This window comes from Hemitrygon akajei, chromosome 25 (genome assembly GCF_048418815.1).
Source record: "Hemitrygon akajei chromosome 25, sHemAka1.3, whole genome shotgun sequence".
Classification (NCBI taxonomy): Eukaryota; Metazoa; Chordata; class Chondrichthyes; order Myliobatiformes; family Dasyatidae; genus Hemitrygon; species Hemitrygon akajei.
The window spans coordinates 20,902,234-20,930,217 of record NC_133148.1 but is presented as its reverse complement, the minus strand read 5'-3'; the positions used below and the strand labels follow the sequence as shown (position 1 = coordinate 20,930,217).

At 46.9% G+C, this 27,984-nt stretch overlaps 2 protein-coding genes across 4 annotated transcripts in view; both read left to right on the top strand.

Moving 5' to 3' along the window:
• Positions 1-1,709, top strand: part of LOC140716177 (uncharacterized) — a 66,305-nt gene extending 64,596 nt beyond the window's left edge. Inside the window, 1 exon segment of the mRNA XM_073028821.1 lies at positions 27-1,709. Within this exon segment, the coding sequence (XP_072884922.1) occupies positions 27-1,202 (1,176 nt within the window). The 3' untranslated portion in view covers positions 1,203-1,709.
• The window catches only part of LOC140716390 (uncharacterized), a 108,437-nt gene that overhangs the window by 4,850 nt on the left and 75,603 nt on the right, over positions 1-27,984 (top strand). The window contains exon 1 of one of the 3 annotated variants that reach the window (XM_073029072.1): positions 15,284-15,357. The exons of 1 other annotated variant lie outside the window; for it this stretch is intronic. The gene's annotated coding sequence lies outside the window, so the exon portion shown is untranslated. Of the gene's footprint in view, positions 1-15,283; positions 15,358-17,822; positions 18,111-27,984 lie in introns of those variants that run through there. One more of the 3 variants, XM_073029071.1, reaches the window with a different exon arrangement.

Sequence of the window (27,984 nt, the reverse complement as noted above, 5' to 3'; positions counted from 1 at the left end):
ATTGTCAGCGAACTGCCACTGGGGAGAGGCCCTTCACCTGCTCCGAGTGTGGGAAGGCATTCGCTCAGTCGTCTGACTGTCTGCTGCACCAGCGAATTCACACCAGGGAGCGGCCGTTCATCTGTTCCGAGTGTGGGATGGGATTCACTCTGTCATCTGGCCTTTTGAGGCACCAACGAATTCACACCGGGGAGAGGCCGTTCATTTGCTGCGAGTGCGGTAAAGGATTCGCTCAGTCGTCCAAACTTCTGACTCACCGACGAATTCACACTGGGGAGAGACCGTTCATCTGCTCCGAGTGTGGGAAGGGATTCACTCGGTCATCCGACCTCCTGGGACACCAGCGAATTCACACCGGGGAGAGGCCATTCAAATGCTCCGAGTGTGGGATGGGATTCACTCAGTCGTCTGGCCTTGTGAGGCACCAACGAATCCACACTGGGGAGACACCATTCATATGCTCCGAGTGTGGGAAGGGATTCACTCGGTTGACTAAGCTTCTGACTCACCAGCGAGTTCACACCGGGGAGAGGCCGTTCATCTGCTCCGAATGCGGGAAGGGATTCACTCAGTCGTCTAACCTTCTGACGCACCAACGAATTCACACTGATGAGCAGCCATTCAGATGCTGTGAATGTGGGAAGGGGTTCACTCAGTCGTCCAGCCTACTGATACACCAGCAAATTCACACTCGGGAGAGACTGTTCACTTGCTCCGAGTGTGGGAAGGGGTTCACCCGGTCATCCAATCTTCTGGCTCACCAGCGGGTTCACACCGGGGAGAAGCCTTTCATCTGCTCTCACTGCGGGAAGGGTTTCAGGCATTCCTTCAGCCTGCAGTGTCACCAGCGAGTCCACACCGGGGAGCGGCCGTTCTCCTGCTCTCACTGTGGGAAGACTTTCAATCATTCCTTCAGCCTGCAGAGACACCAGCGAGTCCACACCGGGGAGCGGCCGTTCACCTGCTCCGAGTGTGGGAAGGGATTCACTCAGTCGTCCAGTCTACTGATACACCAGCGGGTTCACACCGGGGAGCGGCCGTTCGTCTGCTCGGAATGTGGAACGGGATTCATGCAGTCTTCCAGCCTTGTGAAACACCAACGAATTCACACTGGGTAGAGACCATTCACCTGCCCTGTTGAACTTCATTCAGTCATCTCACTTCTGTTGACATCAACAAACTCACTTCTCACTGAATTTTAAATGTACGCAGGGCATTTAAACATGGCAGCTGCTGAGCCAGCGGTGAGTTCACAAGTGACTGCAGGAACTGATTCTGCAGTTATTGCTGCTGTTGATCACATCCAGGTTTGGACCCTGGTCACTGGACACATTTGGGTTGTTTCCCCTGGAACTGCAGGTACATTTGTATTCTGCACCGATTATAAATAAATCTGTTCTGTGTGAATGAACCGGGCTTGAGGAGGATGTGGAGAGACTTCGAGGGGATGCGGACAAGCTGAAGGGACGGGCAAGAACAAGCCTGTGTCATCACGTGGATGATAACAGGACTGAAAGTCAAGTTATGAAATGAAATGAAATATCTTTATTGTCATTGCATAGTATAATTTGTCATGCACCAATACAGCAAAAATGAGTTTGCAACTCTCGTACTCAATGCTATAAAACAACAAATAAAATAAATAAACAATAGGTAAAATCCAGCAACCAGCCAGTACAAGCAACGTCCGGCAGTACAAAAGCGCAACTCCGATGCATGACAGCCTTAAAACCAGTATTAAAAGTAGCAATATCACAAATTTATGGATGACGCTTGATCGATTGGTTCAGAGCAATTATAGCTCTGGGGATAAAGCTATTTTTCAGTCTGGAAGTGTGGGCATAGAAAATCTTATAACGTCTGGCAGATGGAAGAAGTTCAGACAGATGATTGCGTGGGTGTGTATTGTCCTTACAGATGCTCGTAGCTTTCCTTAGGCAGCGTGAGCTGTAGGTGTCCTCCAGGGCTGGGAGCTGTGTCCCGATGATATTCTGTGCACTAGAGACGACCCGCTGAAGTGCTTTCCTATCAGCTGCTGTTCAACTGAGATGCCACACAGAGATGCAGTATGTTAAGATGCTCTCTATGGTGCAGCGGTAAAAGGTCACCAGCATCTGTTCAGGTAGACCAGCTTTCTTCAGCGTCCTGAGGAAAAACAAGCGTTGCTGTGCTTTCTTAACGATTGTCGTGGTGTTAGTGGACCATGTAAGGTCTTCTGAGATGTGTATTCCCAGAAACCTGAAACTGGACACTCTCTCCACTATGTCTCCGTTAATGTAGACTGGAGCGTACTCGTCATCCCGTGACTTTCCAAAGTTGATAATTAGCTCCTTGGTCTTTGCTGTATTAAGAGACAGGTTGTTCTCTGAGCACCAGCTCACTAAGTTCTGTACTTCCCCTCTGTACGCTGATTCGTCTCTGTTGGAGATCAACCCAATCACTGTTGTGTCGTCTGCGAATTTGACGATGGTATTGGTGTCAAATACAGGTACACAGTTGTAAGTGAAGAGGGAGTAGAGTATGGGACTCAATATACAACCTTGTAGCATACCAGTGTTCAGGATAGTAGTGGAGTTCAGGTGAGGGCCCAGTCTCACTGACTGTGAAAGCTCTGACAAGAAATTCAGTACCCAGTTGCAGAGTGATGAGCTGAGGCCTAGCTGGTGGAGTTTGGAGATGAGCTTGCTGGGGATGACAGTATTAAAAGCAGAGCTATAATCAACAAACACATCTTCACGTATGTGCCCTTTCTCTCCAGATGTGTCAGGACAGTGTGAAGAGCGAATGAGATGGTATCCTCCGCAGACCTGTTTGCTTTATAGGCAAACTGGTGTGAGTCCAGTGTAGCAGGGACAGTGACTTTAATGTGGGAGAGGACCAGTCTCTCAAAGCACTTCATTATTGTTGGTGTGAGGGCAACTGGACGATAGTCATTCAAATTGTTGATGTTTGTTTTCTTCAGGACAGTCACTATGATGGCTGACTTCAGGAACTTGGGGACCGTTGCCTGAGATAGAGACATTGAAAATTCTCGTAAATACATCAGCCAGTTGTTCAGCACAGTCTTTAAGTACCCGTCCTGGAACTCCATCTGGGCCTGCAACTTTCCGTGGATTGACCCTCTGCAGCGTGCGCTGTACGTCATGTGTGCTCAGTGTTAAGAACCTGTTCATCCTCTATGGCCGGGATTCTTGCACTCCTCACATTGTTGTTAATTTCAAATCGGCCAAAGAAGGTGTTGAGTTCATTGGCCAGTGTGACATCACTGTGGGGGCAGACAGGGTTACTCTTGTGGTCAGTAATAGCCCTGATGCCTTGCCACATGTTCCGATTGTTAGCACTGCTAAAGTGGCCCTCTACCCGTTGCCTGTGGATGTCTTTGGCCTTTTTTCAGGTTTGACCTGGCAACACTATATGCTGAGGAATCACCAGATTTAAAAGACAGACTGAATAGAACATGGAACAGTGTCAGGCCTTTGGTGCACAATGTTGTGCTGACCTTTTAATCTATTCTTAAGAGCAATCGAATCCTTCCCTCCTTTGTAGCCCTTTTTCTACCATCCACATGCTTATCTGGGAGTTTCTTCAATGCTCCTAATATTTCTCCTTCTACCATCCCTAGCAGTGTGTTCCACACGCTCACCACTCTTGCTGTTTATAACACACTCCCTCTGCTGGATTCTTTCCCATGGAGCATAGTAGGATTATAAACTCATGAAGGTGTTGACTATTCATCAAGGGAACTAGGTTAGGAAACTCACTATGCAACTCTCAATAAATCAAAGCTTGCACTTGATCGTTTCGGCACAAACAACGTAATTATGTTGACCCCAGGCTAACAACTTAAAACACAAATTCTACCGTTCCCTCTGTAACAATACTCACTCAGACCACTTTCCCAATTTATACCACTGAAATAGGGGATCTCCATTGGCCAGATAATCGATCCTTCTTCTTCGAGCTGGGGGTTCGTCATCATGACGAACCTGTGAAGTTAGCTATTTAACATTCAAATCCTCTGTTTTTATATTCATTCCTTACCAATTCAAATTTCACTGTTATTGGCTTCCGGTCATCTGACTGACCTGACACACCTTGTTGGATCCAAGCCAGCATCCATTTATTGCTCTCTTCTGCAAGCGACAACTGGTAATTTATGCCTCTTTGTTTCAAATCAGCTACCAAACCAGCAGCCAGCTCAAATCACTCAGGCCAGACACAGTCCCCACCATTCACAAACCTGTACGTTATACCTAACCATAGGACACCTCACAAATAACTTCTTATTTGGAAAATTATCTCTAGTCCTGCAGATTACTTGCATCATTATTGTGTCTAGTTTAAAACACTGATCAAGCCAAGTAACTCCAATTCACAAAATGGAGGATGCAGAGCAGCTTCACAAAATTGCAGCTCCATTCCTTCCACCTCATGACAAGAACAGGTCATTTGGTTTATCCGTTTCCACTGTCCTTGACCCATTCAAGGTCTATGTTTTCCTCCTTATTTTAACTCCTCCATGGCCAACATCTCTCCCCTTTTGATCCACAGAAAATTCTGGGGATATGAGTGAATACTGTACAAAAGGAACACCAGCATTCATGACTATATCAGATAAGACTGATAAAGATACCTACAGATTATCAGACTATAAAACATAGATACAAAAGTCATCAAAACACTAGACAATTTAAAAATATTATCAGTACAACAGCATATAAAAGAAACGTGATAAAATATACCTGAATTCATACCATATAGCAAAGCAATTAACAAAATATAATGAAGTAGCAGTACATCATACTGAAAGACAACATCATGGTATAAAGTCAGACAAAATCAACAAAAAGAGATTTGGAATGGTATTTAGCATATAAACACAAAGTTATTGTCATCAAAAGCAATTAGGAAAATACATTGGGTAATCATTAGAACAAAAGGCAGAACAATAACAACATGTGAAATAATACAAATCCAAAGATGTACATTGACGTTCAGTCCCCAGGCCCAAACCTTACTCCAAAAGGGTGGATTCTGCAAAAAATAATAAATCCACATAATCTTTAATAGTCTTGAATAGTTCATCCTATTATCTAATAATAGCTTCATTCTGGTTTAATAACTATCCCATTCTGCAGTAAATTGATGGATAGGTGGAAGGGCAGGAGGTATATCTAAGTAAGCTCTCAGTGGTATCATTGATGTATACGTTCAGTTCAATAGGTGGTTTTACAATTGGTTTGGGTGATACTTGCCTAGCTAAGGGTAAGTCCCTCAGAGCATTAGAAACCACAACATAAGGACTAACACGAGGACATCTGCAGATGCTGGAAATTCAAACGACACACACAAAATGCTGGTAGAACACAGCAGGGCAGACATAAGGGCTAATCAAACTGCAAATTAAAGAACTTTTGTAATTTGTGCTTGAAGTAACAATGAAATAAGTATCATTCACCAAAGGAAATTTCAGGAATGTCCTGTTATCGACAGGCAAGATAGATAGAGAACAATAATCATAAGAAACAAACCGGTCAGGCCATTCTTAACTAAATCCACAGGACAAACACAAAATTCTCCTTTTTGATGACAGGAAGCCAAATTAACTCCCTTTCTGGATGCACACCATTTAATAGCATAAGTAGGTGGATTAGTATGTGAAAATCCAAACTCCTTCTTGATATTTCCCAACATTATGAACCAACTGTTCAATGATTAAATATTGGTAAAGCTTCTGTGGGATTACTCCACACTAGCTTGGAGTTTGAAGTGTTGCTTAGATGTTCCTTAGATTCAGGATCAGTTCCTGAGGATTGGAGAACGGCTAATGTTATCCCACTTCTTAAGAAAGGAGGGAGGGAGAAAACAGAGAACTATCGACCTGTCAGCCTGACATCGGTGGTGGGGAAGATGCTAGAGTCCATTATTAAAGATGAAATAGTGGCATATCTAGATAGCAGTGATAGGATTGGGCCGAGCCAGCATGGATTTACCAAGGGTAAATCATGCTTGACTAATCTATTGGAGTTTTTCGAGGATGTGACCAGGAAGTTAGACAAGGGAGATCCAGTGGATGTAGTGTACCTCGATTTTCAGAAGGCATTTGATAAGGTCCCACATAGGAGATTGGTGGGTAAAATCAAAGCTCAGGGCATTGGGGGGAAGACATTGACATGGATAGAAAACTGGTTGACAGATAGAAAGCAAAGGGTAGCGGTGAATGGGTGTTTCTCGGAATGGCAGGTGGTGACTAGTGGGGTGCCACAGGGCTCGGTATTGGGACCACAGCTGTTTACCATTTACGTCAACGATTTAGATGAAGGCATTGAGAATAACATCAGCAAGTTTGCTGATGATACTAAGCTGGGTGGCAGTGGGACATGTGATGAGGATGTTAGGAGAATTCAGGGTGACTTGGATAGGCTGGGTGAGTGGGCAGATACTTGGCAGATGACGTTTAATGTGAATAAGTGTGAGGTTATCCACTTTGGGAGTAAGAACAGGATGGCAGATTATTATCTGAACGGTGTAGAGTTGGGTAAGGGAGTAATACAAAGAGATCTAGGAGTCCTTGTTCATCAGTCACTGAAGATGAATGAGCAAGTGCAGCAGGCAGTGAAGAAGGCTAATGGAATGTTGGCCTTTATTACAAAGGGAATTGAGTACAAGAGCAAGGAAATCCTCTTGCATTTGTACAGGACCCTGGTGAGACCACACCTGGAGTATTGTGTACAGTTTTGGTCTCCAGGGTTAAGGAAGGACATTCTGGCTGTAGAGGAAGTGCAGCGTAGATTCACAAGGTTAATTCCTGGGATGTCTGGACTGTCTTATGCAGAGAGGTTAGAGAGACTGGGCTTGTACACACTGGAATTAAGGAGATTGAGAGGGGATCTGATTGCAACATATAAGATTATTAAGGGATTGGACAAGATAGAGGCAGGAAATATGTTCCAGATGCTGGGAGAGTCCAGTACCAGAGGGCATGGTTTGAGAATAAGGGGTAGGTCATTTAGGACAGAGTTAAGGAAAAACTTCTCCCAGAGAGTTGTGGGGGTCTGGAATGCACTGCCTCGGAAGGCAGTGGAGGCCAATTCTCTGGATGCTTTCAAGAAGGAGCTAGATAGGTATCTTATGGATAGGGGAATCAAGGGATATGGGGACAAGGCAGGAACCGGGTATTGATAGTAGATGATCAGCCATGATCTCAAAATGGCGGTGCAGGCTCGAAGGGCCGAATGGTCTACTTCTGCACCTATTGTCTATTGTTGTCAAGTTGAACACTTGCACATGTCTGCAGTCAAGTGAGAAATCAGTGTGTAACACCCTGGTTCACATTTTTACTGCTGTGCTGTAGGTACTTCATTGTAGCAGCTCTGTAAGAGCAGTCTGTTCTGCTGTTAGCCTGTTTGGGTTACTGTTGAAGATAAGGGATGCTGAGGAATGTGTGCCATCCAATTCGATTGTGGAACTGGGAGAGGGTTTGAGAGAACACTGGAGGGAGGGATGCCAAGTTTGGTCGGGGGGTTTGTTTTTTTTGTTCGGCGGGAGATGAAAAGAGAAGACACTGGAGAGAACCGGTCATAGGATTTGACCCATCGGGGGATCGTGATTCGATGGAGCCAGGCGCCGAGGATCAGTAAATAAGAATTTTGGGAAGAGCAACCCAGCCAGGATTGATCAGGCCCAGCTTCAGTTTATCCCTTGGACCAAGATAATGAAAGGCATGTAATTCTCAGGGTAATTATATTTTTAAACATCATTACCTGGCGTCTGTATGCCTGGGATTGCATGGGTTAAATTGACAGTGTTTACTGTGGATTCAGCATCAACTCCAACCTGTCACTGAGTTTAATAGTGACTTGTTTTCTGTGGACTCAGCTTGGGTTTAACTTACCGGTTCTCTCTCGCCTTTTGGGTATCCCGGCCTTTTTATTGGCATTGCATGGACTGGGAGAATGAACTGTAAGATTAGGTTGAGATTATTCGGGCAGTGGGCAGATCAGATCAGCCCGCTTGTGCTTCTGCAATAAGTGCACACTTGACTGTTTAATTATGATGGGCTCTTCTTGCTTTCTTTCCTATTCATTACTAACCCTTCAGTTAAGATTCATCAGTATGATTCCTTTAATCGTACGCAGTGTACCGTCTTGTCATTTCTTGACACTGAGTTCTAACAGGGCCGCAAATTACACATCGTCCACACAAACCGGGGTTTGGGGTGGGAGAGCGATCTCAATCCCACGGGTTTGGCGGGACTGGAGCGTGTGACTTACGCAGCCGAGGAGACCAGCGGGGTTTAAAGTGGTAACTCGATGACAACGTACTTCCGCAAATATTGATCTGTATCGCTGCGTTGGATTGTCAGCTTCTCCTTTGTTATGACATTTACTGCTAGCTGAGACAATGTTAGTCCTCACTCCAATCAACTGTGACATTGTGACCTTTGTCATGTACCCCGTGACCGGGTTAAAGAACCAGCAGAAATGGAAAACACATTGGAGTCTGGTATCACTATGAACTAATAATATTTATTAGTAACTAAGCAATACAGTAATATAAATGCAAATATATTGAACAGGTTGGCAATGATATATATAGGTGTGTGGAAATAGAAACAAAACTAGGCAGTTTAAAACCATGGGGTAAATGGGTACTGTCTTACGATGTGATGAAGAGAGTTCAGTTCAGTTCGAGGTAGTTAGTTGAGTAACGTTGGAGAGAGGGAGAGGTGAGAGGTGATGCTGTCGATCTTCCCGTTGTCTTCCGAAGTCCTGTTGTGGTCACCGACTATGACCGTAACACGTACGACCGTTCTTCAGTGATGGAATTATCACCCAGGCGAGGGTGGACACACAAATAATTCCCCACCGGTCGCACCTTTTCACACTGTGAGCCATTGATCGATTTCCCCGAATCGATCCTCCAAAACCCCACCTTCGTGTGGGTGCAACAAAGCTCATTCAGTGTCCACACTGTGTGTCTCGTGGTGTGTCTGTCTGTGTAACAGCGGACCTGGCTTTTATCTCCATGTTGGACACCAGCTGTCCATCAAACTGCTCTGCCCTCCACTTTCTGCAGGAATTCTACAAGCAGGCAAGTGACCTCAGGGAAAAGGTAACCACGCTGGCAGAGAAACCATAACATCAATCTTCCGAGCAGTCAGTCAGTCAGAGTCTGTCTCTCTCTCTCTCTCTCTCTCTCTCTCTCTCCTCTCTCTCTCCTCTCTCTCTCTCTCTCTCTCTCTCTCTCTCTCTCTCTCTCTCTCTCTCTCTCTCTCTCTCCCTCTCTCTCTCTCCCTCTCCCTCTCCCTCTCCCCCTCCCTCTCCCTCTCCCTCTCCCCCTCCCTCCCTCCCTCTCTCCCTCTCCCTCTCCCTCCCCTGGACGCCTCCCTCTCTCTCTCTCTCTTAATAGCAGCACAGTTCATAGGGTCTATTCTGGACCCCTTTTCAAACCAGGGTGACCCCTAACACCTCTCAAAGGACATTGTTTCCATCCCTTGGTAAAACTTGTTGCTGCTGTTGATATATGTCTGTGCCACCAATGCATATCGGAAGAAAAACTGATTATTCACAGGCAAAATAGACATTGAAGAATTATAAATACTGATACCACAGTTTGTAATTTACTACTTTGTCATTTCTTCAGGGCAAGCCCTGTACTCTACCCCTTAATGGCATCTTGATAAATTGTCGTGGAAATTTGACCTTGTGTGAAAAGAATGCTCGACTCCTGAGTCTCGTTTTGGGACCTTTATTTTACTTGGTACCAAGGAGAGAGAGAGCTGGTCTCCACCAGCAGCCGACTCTGCTCTCCTGTTACAATAGCATCCTTTAATACAGCTCAGCATAGTAACAGTAGACTTAATATATCCAATCATTGTATAGAAATATTACCACACTAACAATGTTACCGTTCTCTAGAAAAAAAAACTTAGAGATAAAGAAGTAGTTATAAGTTAAACTATCTTGCAGAGCTCAGCATTTAAGTTTCTGTTTCTGTGGTTGCAGCAGATTAGACTCGTACCTGATCTCTCAAGAGTTAACATGTACTGTTCCCTATATGCGTTCAAGGGACTTTGCTTTGCAGTGTCCACTGTCCCTAGTCACGTGGCTTATTAACCCTTTTCCTCCACAAATCCCTCTTTGTTGATCTTCTAGATCGACACTCAATATTCACATTCATATTCTCTCATTGAGTCTATCTCTGGGACGGGGGCCTCATAACCCTTGGGAAAGGTCTGCATTTTCAGACATTCCTCCCCATCATAGTTATCACTATTATCCTCTTCCTCCTCACTTCCCTAGGGGTTCCAACCAATTTCCAAGCGGCCATCATCCTCCCCCAGGTGGGTTATAGTTGTGGAACTGCCCGCCCACCTGTTTTATTTTAGTCACTGATTTCTTTATGTGGTCTGCAAGATTAGTGACGGTTTGGCTCCTCTCGCTCTACTCCGCAGCTGAACAGGCGCTACTCACTCAAGTCTATTGTTCCTCTCCTTTTTCACGCTGCCGTTGGCACCGAGTGGCGTGTATCCTATTCGGGGCTTCTGCAGTCCGAGTGACCAACAGGACCTGATAGGGTCCTCTCCGCCTAGGAGAGAAAGAAGCTTATATCACTGTTCGAACATATACCCAATCCCCTGGTTTGAAGGGGTGCACATTTCCTTCGGTCAGGGGGATTTAGGCGTCCCTCGCTTGGCCAAGAAGCTTCCCCACCTCCTGGCGCAGTGCTTTAGCATAATTTAGGGTTTTTTTCATCGTTCCAGATCAAAGCTGCTCCATCGGGGGCTTCGGCCCGGTTGTCATTGGTCTAACCATCAATATTTCGTGTGGGGTGAGCCCCGTACTCCCATTCTTCCGGTTTCGCGAAGCATACATCACCAGAGGCAAAGCCTCTAGCCGTTTAAGGTCATTCTGCTGACACACTTTGTCTAGTGCAGCTTTTATTTCTCCGTTTACCCTTTCCACCGTTCCCGAGGATTAGGTTGATAGGGGATGTGTAACTTCCACTGAAATCCTTTGCACTAATCTGTTAGTAAAACGGATCCCCCTATCACGATTAATGCACAATGGAATCCAAATCTTGGTATGATTTCCTTCATTAAGGCATTTACTGCTGTCCTAGCGTCATCCTTCCTGGCCGGGTATGCCTCCACCCACCGAGAGAACATATCTATTACCACCAATATCTACTTGTAGCCTTTCTCCACTGGCAGATGCACAACGTCCACCTGCAAGTTTTCAAAGGGCATTTCTGGCTGGGGGCAAACAATCATACTTTGCCGGAGTCTTCCCTTTGTTGTCCTGTTGACATATCAAGTATGTCCGTGCTACCCTTTGCGTTGTGACAGTTATTCGCAATGGCTAATCGCACGCTGATTTGCCCATGTGAGTCTGGTCATGCACCAAGCGAGCCAGGGGCAAAAACAACACGCCCATCAGGGTGGTACCTTAAGCCTGCACGTGGGCGTCCGTGCGCGCCTTTCCTGCTGTGTGGCAAGATATTGGGCTTGCCGCAATCTGATGGAAGTGAGGAGACCTCCCTCCCGTACGGGAATCAGTGTGAATGTGTGCAGTCTTGCCCGAGTGAGGCGGAGAAGTTCTGCTGCCAGTGCGGACGTTCCGTTCGGCAGGGCCTAAGCTTCTACAACTCATGGGGGGAAAGTGCTGGGTGGCGGCGGAACTGAAAACATAGAAACATTGAAAATAGGTGCAGGAGTAGGCCATTCGGCCTTTCGAGCCTGCACCGCCATTCAGTATGATCATGGCTGATCATCCAACTCAGAACCCTGTACCTGCTTTCTCTCCATACCCCCTGATCCCTTTCGCCACAAGGGTCATATCTAACTTCCTCTTAAATATAGCCAATGAACCGGCCTCAACTGTTTCCTGTGGCAGAGAATTCCACAGATTCACCACTCTCTGTATGAAGAAGTTTTTCCTCATCTCGGTCATAAAAGGCTTCCCCTTTATCCTTAAACTGTGACCCCTCGTTCTGGACTTCCCCAACATCAGAAACAATCTTCCTGCATCTAGCCTGTCCAATCCCTTTAGAATTTTATACATTTCAATAAGATCCCCCCTCAATCTTCTAAATTCCAGTGAGTATAAGCCTAGTTGATCCAGTCTTTCTTCATATGAAAGTCCTGCCATCCCAGGAATCAATCTGGTGAACCTTCTTTGTACTCCCTCTATGGCAAGAATGTCTTTCCTCAGATTAGGGGACCAAAACTGCACACAATACTCTAGGTGTGGTCTCACCAAGGCCTTGTACAACTGCAGAAGAACCTCCCTGCTCCTGTACGCAAATCCTTTTGCTATGAATGCCAACATACCATTTGCCTTTTTCACTGCCTGCTGTACCTGCATGCCCATCTTAAATGACTGGTGTCCAATGACACCCAGGTCTCGTTGCACCTCCCCTTTTCCTAATCGGCCACCGTTCAGATAATAATCTGTTTTCCTGTTCTTGCAACCAAAGTGGATAACCTCACATTTATCCACATTAAATTGCATCTGCCATGAATTTGCCCACTCACCTAACCTATCCAAGTCACCCTGCATCCTCTTAGCATCCTCCTCACAGCTAATACCGCCACCCAGCTTCGTGTCATCCGCAAACTTGGAGATGCTGCATTTAATTCCCTCGTCTAAATCATTAATATATATTAATTAGGGCATTAGGAGGAGCAGGGTCACGCCATGGGATACCAACAGTGCAGGGGTGATCAAGCACTATGGGGATGGATTTTTCGATGGTCACTGCTATGGCTGCCACCACTCACAAGCAGGAGGGCATTCCCTTCACTACAGCGGGTAAGGAGGCTGCTTGCCACTCCCGTATTTTTGGCAAAGCACTCCGGTAGCGAATCCTTGCTTCTCGTTAATGTACAGCAGGGAAAGCTTCTCATAGTCAGGTAGGCCCGGGGCTGGCGCCTCACGAGGGGTCATCTTTTAGGGCTGTAAATGCCCGATCCCTTTCGTCAGTCCACCGCATAGTTGCTGGCTGGTCCTGCGGGGTGGCCGTCCAATTCCCTATATCCCAGTATCCAACCATTCCCAGGAAGGAAGGAATTTCCTTCTTTGTCTTTGGTATCGGGACGTGCAGAACAGCCGATATATCGGCTTTTCTCAGTCCTCTCGTCCCCTCCGTCAGCTCGAACCCGGGATTCCGCACGGTGTCCTGGCAACACTGCAGCTTTTCCGGGGAAACCCGGTGTCCCTTGTCAGCCAGATGTTGTAACACCTTAATTGTATCAGCTGGGCAGCGAGGGCCCGTGTCCGAAGCTATCAGGGTATCAAACGCGAACACAAGTCTGACGGTGAAGGTACTGGCGGAGGCGGGTGCGGAAGTGAGGGTGATGTTTGTATTGGGGACCAGTGGGGAAATGGGGATAACGATCTTATCTTACTGCCAGAATCAATCAGACAAGCCACCTCACTATCTCCTATTTTTACAACCATCATGGGCTCTTCTCTCATACTTCTGGACAATCTGATTTCCACCGGTTCTCCGCGGCACCCCTGTTGCTGAGGTAAGGGATGAGTGAAAGAGAACGTGGGCGACCGTCGACCCTCTGAAGCCCGGGGAGGGGACGGCAAGAGGGGAACCGACAGTTCCGGGCCCAATGGCCTTTTTCCCGCAATTTCCGCATGTAGTTGGCTATCCCCGGCCTAGTGCCCCTTCTCAACACAGCTATACTACTGGTCGCTTGGGGGATCAGGGAGAATTCTTCGGAATCCCGAATTCCCTTCCCTTCCCCACCCTCGTCCTTGAGGTGGGGGCCCTTCGCCTTGGAAGTACTGGCCTACTGGCATTTTCTGTGAGAACAGCTCTCCCGATCCATATTGTACAAAGGCGACATTGTCTGCACCCACGTTTGATTTTGCCAGTTCAGATTCCGTAATTTGTACACTTGGGCCCACAGGCAGCTCAACAAAGTCTGGATGGCCAAGGGGCCGTTCCGCTCTAAGGGTATCCCTTAGATACCCACTTCTGGGTGAAGTGCTCAGAACGCACGCTCTTCACACTTCTGCTTAAACCCTGCGATGATATCTGGAATCGCTTCACACTTCTGCAAGCACCGTGTCACCTCCCCTATGTCGATACGTTTTCGTGCTCCCCCCATTATAGCATTTTCCCCTCCATTCTCCAACCAGCGTGTCCTTGTCTCATTACCGGGCACCGTGTCATCCTGTTCCCAATCTCCTCCTTCCCCCGGGGGTGTCACGAAAGTGCCCTTTAGCGAAGGCCAAGAGGATCCATAGGCACATTTTAATAGCATCTGCACACCCCCCGGAAGGGAAGGGTATTTAGCACACATCTGCACCGACCAATTGTGGAAGGCGTTTGGTTTCTTTAAGGGGTGACCTCCGTGACCGCGGCGCGTACTTCGGTTGGGGTCCAGGGTTTTAAAACTGGGACATCACCGATCATGATTTGTTGGGTTTGGGCTCCTCCTTTTCCTCTTCGACCCCGTGTTTGTTACCAAGCTACGCGGTCTCCCGCAGCACCTGTGGTGCTGCTCACTTCGGTCCATCTCCGGCACCCCCAGGAGCCGTCGTGGCCGCCTCCTCATAGGGAGGGGGCTGATGCTGCGGCAGAGGACCTGGCTGTCTCTGCCCCTGGCCTTGCCCATAGGCGGTGGCCATCCGTATCAATTCGCCGGTGTCCCCCTCCGAGGGAGCACTCGCGGCGCACGGGACCAACCTTGGATGCCGTCCCAGGGGCGGTTGGGAGGCCGGGAGATTATTCTTATGCGGCCCTTTATCTTTCCTAGCGGGCTTGAGGGGGAGGGGGGGGGGTCTCTTGGCTACCTCGTTTTCAGTTTATTATAAACATTTAATCCGTATCCCACTTCAGACCCCCATCTCCCATTTCCACAGTCTCTTTTCAATCCCTTGTCTTACGCATGTTAAACTTCCCTCCATAGGCCCAACCTCCTTGATACTGCTCGTACAGGTCACTACTAAACGTTACCGCGAATCGATCACCCCCCCACCCACCGTTTCACCTATTAGTGTATCGGCTAGTGATCCGAGCAGTAGCAGGGGGTCCCCAATTAATTTCCGTTACTCCCTTACGTTCTTGATGTTCTCCGTCTTTTTACGTACCGTCAAGCTTCCTTGATCAGCTGTACCAGCGTTACCCGCTCGACCGCTGTCGTTTCCCAACCTTCTTCCCCTTTTCTCTTCCTGTGAACACACCTCCCCCAAACCCCAGTTTCCCTTTGAGCGCTCGCTGGTTCACGCGGCCCCTTCCCGAGCAGCGGGAGTCACGTCGCCGCGATCTTTACGTCTTCTTCCATTTTCGGCCTCGTCTTTTCTCAGTCCCGCAGGAGCTGCCTCCGGCCCGGAGGTAAGTACTCCCAGAGCTGTCTCTACGCTGGGCGGCCTCGGGTCGCCTTACTCCCAGAGTTAGGTCCCTAGAGCTGTAATCGCTCCTGCCAATTCTCTCACGTATTAAAAATTTACCCAATTGCCCGGTTATGGATGTATGGTCAACACAGACAGAATGCTGGTGGAACACAGCAGGCCAGGCAGCATCTATAGGGAGAAGCGCTGTCGACGTTTCGGGCTGAGACCCTTCGTCAGGACTAACCGAAAGGAAAGATAGTAAGAGATTTGAAAGTGGGAGGGGGAGGGGGAAATGCGAAAAGATAGAAGACCGGACGGGGGTGGGGTGAAGCTGAGAGCTGGAAAGGTGATTGGAAAAAGGGATACAGAGCTGGAGAAGGGAAAGGATCATGGGACGGGAGGCCTAGGGAGAAAGAAAGGGGGAGGGGAGCACCAGAGGGAGATGGAGAACAGGCAGAGTGATGGGCAGAAAGAGAGAGAGAGAAAAGGAGCGGGGGGGGGGGGGAAGCTAAATATATCAGGGATGGGGTAAGAAGGGGAGGAGGGGCATAAACGGAAGTTAGAGAAGTCAATGTTCATGCCATCATATATCATATGAATGGATGGTCCCGGCTCTCCCGATTACCGTTGGAGCAGCCAGGACTATCCCCCAGGGACAAGAGTCGCAGTGCACGTTAGGATAGCTACCCCCATCACTTTCCTTTTCTTCTGGGGTTTTCCTCAGCTGTTCCACCCCCCCTCCCCTCCACTTCACACCCCGTTACGCTGCGATCCTGCCGACTTACGCCAGATCGTCGTGAAAATTTGACCTTTGAAAAGAAAACGCTGGACTCCTGAGTTTCGCTTTGGGACCTTTACACTTGGGGGGGGGGGGGAGAGAGAGAGAGAGAGAGAGAGAGAGTGAGAGTGAGAGTGAGAGTGAGAGTGAGAGAGTGAGAGTGAGAGTGAGAGAGTGAGAGAGTGAGAGTGAGAGTGAGAGTGAGAGTGAGAGTGAGAGAGAGAGAGAGAGAGAGAGAGAGAGAGTGAGAGTGAGAGAGTGAGAGTGAGAGTGAGAGTGAGAGTGAGAGAGTGAGAGTGAGAGTGAGAGTGAGAGTGAGAGTGAGAGTGAGAGAGTGAGAGTGAGAGTGAGAGAGAGAGAGAGAGAGAGAGAGAGAGAGTGAGAGAGAGAGACTCCTCCAGCAGAAATTGCGTCCTTTCATACAGTTCAGCATAGTAACAGCAGACTTATTATAACATATCCGATCATTGTATAGAAATATTACCACACTCTAACAACGTGTTACCGTTCACTAGAAAATACTCAGAGCTCAGTACATTAGTTTCTGTTTCTGTGGTCGCAGCAGATTAGACTCGTGCCTTATCTCGCAAGGGTTAGCACGTTTGGACACACGAGTCTGCTTTGCCGTCTCCTTGACTCTAGTCACATAGCTGATTAACCCTTTCCCTCTACAAATCTACGCCGCTTGATTTAGCTTTAGAGGAGGTGACAGTGTTCAAGCCGGCAACTGTTGACACGTTTGATCTGGAATTGCCACTTTGCCCACGAGATGGCTTTCTGGAGATTGTACCTGGACCTCTCGTACCTTTCTTGGTCACCAGACTCGAATGCCTCTGGTCTGCCCCGCAGCATAATTTGCACCCGATGGTTCATCCAGGGCTTCTGACTGGGCTGTATGCTGAATGATTTTGCAAGGACATACTCGTCTGCAGCTGTTTTAACAAAGTGCATTACAAACGTGGTGTATTCATTCAGATCCCCAGATGAGTCATTGAACACGGCTCCGTCGCCGCTCCTCTGCCTCCCGCAATCACCCCTTTGTTGTCCCAATCTCTGGAGCTTTCCCCTTTTGGCCTTTGCCTGTATGCAGGGAGGAGAAGGACAGGCAAGTGATCTGTTTTACCGAATTGTGGTCTGGGCAAGGAACGGCAGGCATTCCGATCTTAGAATAATAGTGGCCTACTATATGAGGGCCTCTGGTGCTACAGGTTATATGCTGACGGTAATCGGGCAGGGGTTTCTTCAAACAAGCCTGGTTGGAGTCTGCAACTGTAATTTGAAATTCACCGGGATTGACTATTTCTTGTTTGCAGACGTCATCATAGCGCTTGATCGTAGTCGGCAGCTGGTGGTATGCAAACTGCGGTCAGGATCATGAAAATGAACTGCGTAGGAAAATGGAATGGACGGCATTTGCTCCAAGCTGAGCAAACATGAGTCCAGCAAAACCGCTACGTTGGAGCACCGCAAGAGTTTATGATGAGATGCGCCCCTCCTCTCACCTTTTCTGAATCATCAATTGGGTCCATTCCTTAAATTGAGAAAGCTTCGGGTCCGATCGCTGTATCCGGTTCTCATTTCTCTCTGACACGGCGGTCTTCCCTCAGGCCCGGAATTCTTTGCAATAATTGACCAGAAAGCAGCGAGGAAACGTGAAGCCAGCGACAGGTTCAAATCCGCCGCCCTGGAGCCTAGCGCGCATGCGTCAGAGGTATACGTGACGTCACCAGTCCGGCGGTTCGGCGCCGGTTTGGAAAAGCGGAGTCCCGGACGGAGGACGGGCCGGTACCGGACTCTCCCATCGCCTGCCAGGTGCTTCGAGCCGCCGCCGGCCTGAAATCAGGGAATTACGGTTTATTTATTTATTGAGTTTACCGATTCGGCGAGGAACAGGCACTTCCGGCTCAGCGAGGTCACACCTGTTGAACCCGTCTCATCACAGGATAATCTACAGTGAGCAAATCACCCACCAACCGGTAGGTCTTTGAGATGTGGGGGCAGCCCACCCCTGTGGCTATTCCCCAACAACAGGTACAATCACTTTTCTGGGGGTGGGGTGACCTAGCAGAGGAAAGTCAGTGGTCAGCTCTCTTGCACCGGGTCTGACCGTGACTCAGAAGGGAAAGGGGGAGAAGAGGTGAGCTGTGGTGATAGGGGGTACGTTAGTTAGGGGAACAGAAAGGATGTCCTGTGGATGAGCGAGATTTCCTGGGTGGTATTTTGCCTCCCGGGTGCCGGGGGTCCAGAACATCTCGGATAGGGTCCTCAGCGTCCTTCAGTGGGAGGGTGAACATCCAGAGGTCGTGGAACACACGGGTAGGAAGATCAGGAGGTTCTGCAAAGGGAGTTCTGGGAGTTAGGTGCCCACTTAGAGGGCAGGATCTCAGGATTGCTACCCCTGCCACGTACGAGTGAAGCCAGAAACAGGAAGATTATACAATTTAACACGTGGCTAAGCAGTTGGTGTAGGAGGGAGGGCATAAGATTTTGGATCATTGGGCTCGCTTCCAGGGAAGATGGGACCAGTACTGAAGGGATTCAAGCTGGAAGGTTTGCTAGTGCTTCACAATGGGGATTAGAGTTACAGGAGCCAATGTGCCAATATATTTAGTTGAGAGGTTGTGGAGATGGGTGTTGTCAAGACTTCAGGCAGAGTCAGGAACAAAAAGGTTGAGCATGGTGCGGTTAGTGTCCTGAGCTGTGTATATCTCAATGCGAGAAGTATTGTAGGAAAGGCCGATAAGCTCGTGGGTGGATCGGCACCTGGAATCATGATTTTGTAGCCATTCGTGAGGCTCGGTTGCAGGAGGGGCAGGACTGGCAGCTCAGTATTCCGGCGTTCCGTTGTTTTAGATGTGACAGAGTGGGATGGATTAAAGAGTGGTGTTAGTGGTCAGGGAAAATGTCACAGTGCTCAACTTGCCTAGTGAGTGTTATGGGTGGAACTGGGAAGTAAGAAAGGTATATTACAGATTACAGAACAGTCCATGGGGTTTAGCCAAACGCATTTGTAGAGGCCATAGACTGCTGGAAGAAACGAGGTTGTTATTATGGGGAATAATTTGTCCAATATGTTGAGGAAAGTTTCCTTAATCCGTAAGTAGAAATCCCAATGGAGGAGTGTGTGATATTTGATCTACTATTAGGGAATGAGCTAGGGCAGGTGACTGAAGTTTGTGCAGGGAAGCACTTTGTACCTAGCAATCACAGTGCCATTAGTTTCAGAGAAAATACGGAAAATGGTAGGTCAGGTCCACGGTTCGAGATTCTAAACTGCAGAAAGACCAATTCTGATGGTATCAGAAATGATCTGGCAAGTGTGAATTGGGGCAGGCTGTTTCCTGGCAAAGGTGTGCTTGGTAAGAGGGAAGAATTCAAAAGTGAAATTTTAGATAATAGACCATAGGTGCAGGAGCGGGCCATTCGGCCCTTCTAGCCAGCACCGCCATTCACTGTGATCATGGCTGATCATACACAATCAGTACCCCGTTCCTGCCCTCTCCCCATAACCCTTGACCCCACTATCTATAAGAGCTCTATCTAACTCTTTCTTGAATGCATCCAGAGACTTGGCCTCTACTGCCTTCTGGGGCAGAGCATTCCACATATCCACCACTCTCTGGGTGAAAAAGTTTTTCCGCATCTCTGTTCTAAACGGCCTACTCCTTATTCTTAAACTGTGGCCTCTAGTTCTGGACTCACCCATCAGCGGAAACATGCTTCCTGCCTCCAGTGTGTCCAATCCCTTAATAATCAGATCCCCTCTCATCCTTCTAAATTCCAGTGTATACAAGCCCAGTCGCTCCAATCTTTCAATATATGACAGTCCCGCCATTCCGGGAATTAACCTCGTGAACCTACGCTGCACTCCCTCAATAGCAAGAATGTCCTTCCTCAAATTTGGAGACCAAAACTGCACACAATACTCCAGGTGGGGGTCTCACCAGGGCCCTGTACAGCTGCAGAAGGACCTCTTCACTCCTGTACTCAATTCCTCTTGTTATAAAGGCCAGCATGCCATTAGCTTTCTTCACTGCCTGCTGTACCTGCATGCTTGCTTTCATTGACTGATGTACAAGAACACCTAGATCTCGTTGTACTTCCCCTTTTCCTAACTTGACTCAATTTAGATAGTAATCTGCCTTCCTGTTCTTGCCACCAAAGTGGATAACCTCACATTTATCCACATTAAACTGCATCTGCCATACATTTGCCCACTCACCCAACCTGTCCAAGTCACCCTGCATTCTCATAACATCCTCCTGACATTTCACACTGCCACCCAGCTTTGTGTCATCAGCAAATTTGCTAATGTTACTTTTAATCCCTTCATCTAAATCATTAATGTATATTGCAAACAGCTGCGGTCCCAGCACCGAACCTTGCGCTACCCCACTGGTCACAGCCTGCCATTCCGAAAGGGACCCGTTAATCACTATTCTTTGTTTCCTGTCAGCCAGCCAATTTTCAATCCATGTCAGTACTCTGCCCCCAATACCATGTGCCCTAATTTTGCCCACTAATCTCCTATGTGGGACTTTATCAAAAGCTTTCTGGAAGTCCAGTTACACTACATCCACTGGCTCTCACTTGTCCATTTTCATAGTTACATCCTCAAAAAACTCCAGAAGATTAGTCAAGCATGATTTTCCCTTCATAAATCTATGCTGTCTCGGACTGATCCTTCTACTGCTATCCAAATGTGTTGTAATTTCCTCTTTTATTATTGACTCCATCATCTTTCCCACCGCTGACGTCAGGCTAACCAGTCTATAATTCCCTGTTTTCTCTCTCCCTCCTTTCTTGAAAAGTGGGACAACATTAGCCACCCTCCAATCAGCAGGAACTGTTCCCGAATCTATAGAACATCGGAAAATGATTACCAATGCGTCCACGATTTCTTTTGAGAGTACAAAGCTTGTATGTTTCAGAATAAAAGGTAAAGATAACAAGTGAAGGGAACCTTGGTTTTAAGAGATATTTGGGCCCTGGTTAAGGAGAAAAGGGGGTGCATAACAGGTATAGGCAGGTAGGAGCACATGGGGTGCTAATGGAATACAAGAAATGCAAGGAACACTTAAGAAAGAAAATAGGGTGAAAAAGAAGGCATGAGGTTGCTCTACCAGACAAGGTGCAGGAGAACCCTAAGGAATTCAACAGATATGTGAAGAACAGAAGGATTGCAAGGGACAAGATCTGGAAGATCAGAATGGTGATTCATGTGTGGAGCCGAAAGAGATGAGGAAGATTTTAAATGATTTTTTTTTTTGGCACCTGTATTTAATCAGGACACAATAGGAGGCAAAATGGCATCCACTTCGTGGACTGTGTACAGGTTACAGGTGTTTGCTGTCTTGAGGCAAATCAGGGTGGATCAGTCCCTAGAACCTGGCAAGGTGTTCCTTTGGACCGTAGGGAGGCAAATGCAGACGTTGCAGGGGGCCTAGCAGAGATCTTTAAATCATCTCTAGTGACAGGGTAGATACCGGAGGATAGTCAGTGTTGTTCCACTGTTTAGGAAAGGTTCTAAACGTAAAACAGGAAATTATAGGCCAGTTAGTCTGACATCCTTAATGACTTCCTTAGAAGGTTGGCGTCATTCAATGTCTGCAGTGAGATGCTGAAGATGTTCTATAGGTCAGTTGTGGAGAGCGCCCTCTTCTTTGTGGTGGCGTGTTGGGGAGGAAGCATTAAGAAGAAGGACGCCTCACGTCTTAATAAGCTGATAAGGAAGGCGGGCTCTGTCGTGGGCAAAGTACTGGAGAGTTTAACATCGGTAGCTGAGCGAAGGGCGCTGAGTAGGCTACGGTCAATTATGGAAAACCTTGAACATCCTCTACATAGCACCATCCAGAGACAGAGAAGCAGTTTCAGCGACAGGTTACTGTCGATGCAATGCTCCTCAGACAGGATGAAGAGGTCAATACTCCCCAATGCCATTAGGCTTTACAATTCAACTGCCAGGACTTAAGAACTTTTTTAAAGCTATTATTAATGCTTTTTGAGTTAGTGATTTAGATGCATATCATATTATTACTGAGTTAAGTATTGTATGTAATGAGTTTTTGCTACAACAAGTGTATGGGACATTGGAAAAATGTTGAATTTCCCCATGGGGATGAATAAAGTATCTATCTATCTATCAGTAGTGGGCAAGTTATTGGTACGTACCCTAAGGGACTGGATTTGTATATGTATTTGGATAGACAGGGTCTGCTTAAGGACAGTCAGCATGGCTTTGTGTGTGGTCGGTCATGTCTAATCAATCTTATTGAGTTTTTTAAGGAAGTTTCCAGGAAAGCTGATGAAGGCGAGGCAGTGGGTGTTGCCTACATGGACTTTAGCAAGGCATTTGAAAAGGTCCCGCACGAGAGGTTGATCAAGAAGATTTAGTCGCTCGGCATTCAACATGAGGTAGTAAATTGGATTAGACATTGGCTTTGTGGGAGAAGCCAGCGAGTGGTAGTGGATGGTTGCCTCTCTGACTGGAGTCCTGTGACTAGTGGAGTGTCTTGGGGATCAGTGTTGGGTCCATTGTTGTTTCTCGTCTGTATCAATGATCTGGAGGATAATGTGGTTAACTGAATCAGCAAAATTGTGGATGACAGCAAGATTGGGGGGGAAGGCTATCATGGCTTGCAGAGGGATCTGCATAAGCTGGAGAAGTGGGCTGAAAGATTGCAGATGGAATTTAATGCAGATAAGTGTGATGTGTTGAACTTCGGAAGGACCGAGCAGGGTAGATCTTACACTGTGAATTGGTAGAGCACTGAGGAGTGTGGTAGAACAAAGGGATCTGGGAATACAGGTGCATAATTTGTTGAAAGTGGTGTCACAGGTAGATAGGGTCATAAAGAAAACTTTTGGTACATTGGCCTTTATAAATCAAAGTACTGAGTACAGGAGATGGGATGTTATGCTGAATTGTAGAAGATGTTGGTGAGGCCTAATTTGGAGAATTGTGTGCAGTTTCCGTCACCTACCTACAAGAAGAGGTAAATAAGCTTGAAAGAGTACGGAGAACATTTAGAAGGATGTTGCCGGATCTATAAAGAAAGATTGAATAGATAAGGACTTTATTAACTGACTCTATAGGTCATTTGTGGAGAGCGCCCTCTTCTTTGTGGTGGCGTGTTGGGGAGGAAGCATTAAGAAGAGGGACGCCTCACGTCTTAATAAGCTGGTAAGGAAGGCCGGCTCTGTCGTGGGCAAAGTACTGGAGAGTTTAACATCGGTAGCTGAGCGAAGGGCGCTGAGTAGGCTACGGTCAATTATGGATAACTCTGAACATCCTCTACATAGCACCATCCAGAGACAGAGAAGCAGTTTCAGTGACAGGTTACTATCGATGCAATGCTCCTCAGACAGGATGAAGAGGTCAATACTCCCCAATGCCATTAGGCTTTACAATTCTACCGCCAGGACTTAAGAACTTTTTAAAAGCTATTATTAATGCTTTTTGAGATGGTGATTTAGATGCATATCATATTTTTTTACTGAGTTAAGTATTGTATGTAATTAGTTTTGCTACAACAAGTGTATGGGACATTGGAAAAAAGTTGAATTTCCCCATGGGGATGAATAAAGTATCTATCTATCTATCTATCTATTCCTTAGAACATAAAAGATTTGAGAGGAGTTTTAACAGAGCACTACAGAATTATGAAGGATGTAGTTAGGCAGGCTTTTTTCACTGAGCCTGTGGTTTAAGGGTGCAAGGTGAAAAGTTTAAGGGGAACATGAGGGGAAACTTCTTCACTCAGAGGGTCGTGAGAGTGTGGAACGAACTGCCGGCATGTGGTTATTGCAAGCTGAATTTCAGCATTTCAGCAAAGTTTGGATAGGTACATGGATGGTCAGGGTATGGAGGGCAATGGTCCCGGTGCAGGTCGATGGGAGTCGGCAATTCAAGCAGTTTCAGCATGGACTAGATGGGCCGAAGGGCCTGTTTCTGTGCTTTTCTTTTCTACGACTCTAATGTAGGGGCCCCAACCCTTCACAAGCCATGGTCAGTGATTTGGGGCCAAGAGTCTTGTATCCACAGTTGCTGATGGTGCGGAACAGGGCGACTGTGTGTATTGTAACAAGGATATAGAAAATGATCAAGTGTATGAGTGAGAATGTTTGGCTGGTTGATCATCCATCATATCCAACGATGACAGCGAACCCTGTATGGGGATTTTTTTTATTAAGTGCAAAACCTGTGGCACTGGGGCACATCCATTGTTGGCCCAGTGCTACGAGCAGTTGTCACAACAGGGGTATTCCTTATCGGAAGAGGATAAGCATGATTTCTGCTGTGCCTCGTCAGGCTCTTCGCTCTTCATGAGGCGCCTCAGAACCACCTTCGAACTGTTGGGCTTCACGATTAGTCCACTGGAGCTGACTTTGCATGCTCGGCCAGACCTGTCCCTATCTCAGATCGCATTGTCGTCTGAGTGGGATCTGCCCGCGATTGGACGATAAGCATTTCACCAGAGATGCTACCCCTGGTGGGCAAGAGTAGGGCAAATCAAAAATCACGTGGCGAAGTCTATGACTCTGGCTCTAAATGGGCTAGCTCATCCAGTTCTGTGAAATAAGGAGAGCAGTGGATCACTTTTTAAATGGCCGCAGATTCTGAAGTGAGGCTGTTCAGAGAGACCCGAGAACCGAAAGTGAATGTGCAATTAAGATGACAGAAGGTGTTGCATATTTAAATATATAATTCTGCAGTTACAGTCAGTGGCCATTTTATTAGGTACCTCCTGTATCTCATTCAGTAGCCACTGAGTGTGTGTTTGTGCTCTTCTGCACAACACTGTTGTAATGTGTGGTTACTTGAGTTACCACTGCCTTCCTGTCAGCTTGTACCAATCTCCTCTGATGTCTCTCCTTCACAAGGCATTTTCATCCCCAGAGCTGACACTCATTCGATATTTTTTAATTTTTTGCACCACTCTCTACAAACTAGAGACTGGTGTGCATGAAAATCCCAGGAGAACAGCAGTTTCTGACATTCAAACTGCTCCGCCTGTCACCAACAAACATCCCACAGTCAAAGTCACTTAGACCACATTTCTTCCCCATTCTGATGTTTGGTCTGAAAATAATGAACCTCTTGACCATGTCTGAATGCTTTTATGCATTGGGGTGCTGTCACATCGTTGGCTGATTAGATGTTTGCATTAATGAGCAGGTGTACTCATTTACGTAGCCACTCAGTGTTTCTAGACCCTGGTGAGATGCTTTCTGGAATATTGCATATGAGTGTGATCTCCATCCCAGCCTGCGGTAAGATCCACCCCAGACGGTCCTCGAGGTTGAGTCCCTGAGTACATTTAAGACAAAGATCAATAGATGTTAAGGTTCCTGGAATGGGCTGTCAGGGGAAGTGATGGGAAGCAGATACAACTGGAACGTTTGGACAGATGCGTGAAAGGAAGGGAATGGGGACAGATGGATCCTGTGCGAGTGGACGGGATTATTTTGGATTGACATCCCAGTCAGCACAGTCACAGCCTCAAGGGCTCTCAATCCGCTGTTCTGTTCTGCACTGCATGGTGAAGGAACCAAAATAAATGGGGTCAGTGCAGGGAAGATGCATCGAAGGAAGAAATTAGATGAATATCACACTGCCACTTCTTAAGTTGTTCTCCCAATCTCGTCTAAAATCAGCCCATCGATTTAAACATCTCTTCAGTCTCTGCTTGTTGGGAAATCTCACTGACTGCTCCAGTCACTGCAGATAATCATGATCCCCATGGCATTACAGTTGTATTACAGTCTCTCGGATCCCTCGATGTCCTTCCTGATGGATGAGGTGATGCCCAGTAATGATGGGTAAAGACTTCAGAATCAGGTTTATCATCACCGACGTATGTTGGGAAACTTCTTGTTTTGTGGCAGCAGTACTGTGCAATGCATAAAATAAACTACAAATTACAATTAAAAAGATATTTTATGAAGTTAAATAAGTAATGCGAAAATAGTGAGATAGTGTTCATGTGTTCATTGTCCACTCATAAAGCTGATACTGGAGGGGAAGAAAGAAGCTGTTGCTAAAATATTGTGTGTGTGTGTGTGTGTTTCGTCAGTCTCCTGTACTTCCATGATGGTGCACTGTAAGAAGGTCATGTTTTGGGTCATGCAGTCCTTAATGATCGATGGCTCCTCGATGGTGGTGTCACTCATGCCCATGATGGAGCTGGCTGAGTTTATAACCCTCTGCAGCTTTTTCCCATCCTGTGTAGCGACCACTCTATTCCAGACAGTTGGAATGCTCTCTAGGGTACATCTGCAGAAATTTGGTGGAGATTTTGACGTACCGACTCACCTCACTCTCCTAATGAAATGTAGCCACTTACCACCATGTCCTTGCTTTTCTGTTTTGTTTCTCTGCCATTAGCAGATCTCTTGTTAATCATCAGGCTGGTTTCTCATGTAGGACATCACAATGCAGAAGTCCACTTCCTCACTCCCATACGGCCCAAACCTGCTCTGATATCACCTGTGAATATATTCATGGGCTCTACCTCCATTGTGATCTGGGGAAGAGAATTTCAAAAGTTTGTGTCCAGGGATTTCTAATCTTTATGCTGTGATCTGAGTGTGAACTAATTGACCTCTCTGTCCAGTCTTGTGCTCAAGTTTCTGGAACTGGACACGAGCCCCTGATCCTGACTCAGAGGCCGGATAATCACAGAGCACTACAGCACAATAACAGGCCCTTCAGCCCAGCTAGTCCATGCCAGCTAGGTTTTCTGCCCAGGCCCATCTATTATAACCATATAACAATTACAGCACGGAAACAGGCCGTCTCGGCCCCTCTAGTCCGTGCTGAACGCTTACTCTCACCTAGTCCTCCCACTGACCTGCCCTCAGCCCATAACCCTCCATTCCTTTCCTGTCCATATACCTATCCAATTTTACTTTAAATGACAATACCGAACCCGCCTCTACCACTTCTACTGGAAGCTCGTTCCACACAGCTACCACTCTGAGTAAAGAAATTCCCCCTCGTGTTACCCGTAAACTTTTGCCCCCTAACTCTCAACTCATGTCCTCTTGTTTGAATCTCCCCTACTCTCAATGGAAAAAGCCTATCCATGTCAACTCTATCTATCCCCCTCATAATTTTAAATACCTCTATCAAGTCCCCCCTCAACCTTCTGTGCTCCAAAGAATAAAGATTTAACTTGTTCAATCTTTCCCTGTAACTTGGGTGCTGAAACCCAGGTAATTATTCTAGTAAATCTTCTCTGTACACTCTCTATTTTGTTGACATCTTTCCTATAATTCGGTGACCAGAACCGTACACAATACTCCAAATTCGGCCTTACCAATGCCTTGTACAATTTTAACATTACATCCCAACTCCTATACTCAACGCTCTGATTTATAAAAGCCAACATACCAAAAGCTTTCTTCACCACCCTATCCACATGAGATTCCACCTTCAGGGAATTATGCACCATTATTCCTGGATCACTCTGTTCTACTGCATTCTTCAGTGCCCTACCATTTACCATGTATGTCCTATCTGGATTATTCCTACCAAAATGTAGCACCTCACACTTATCAGCATTAAACTCCATCTCCCATCGTTCAGCCCACTCTTCTAACTGGCCTAAATCTCTCTGCAAGCTTTGAAAACCTACTTCATTATCCACAACGCCACCTACCTCAGTATCATCTGCATATTTACTAATCCAATTTACCACCTCATCATCCAGATCATTGATGTATATGACAAACAACATTGGACCCAGTACAGATCCCTGAGGCACACCACTAGTCACCGGCCTCCAACCTGACAAACAGTTATCCACCACTGCTCTCTGGCATCTCCCATTCAGCCACTGTTGAATC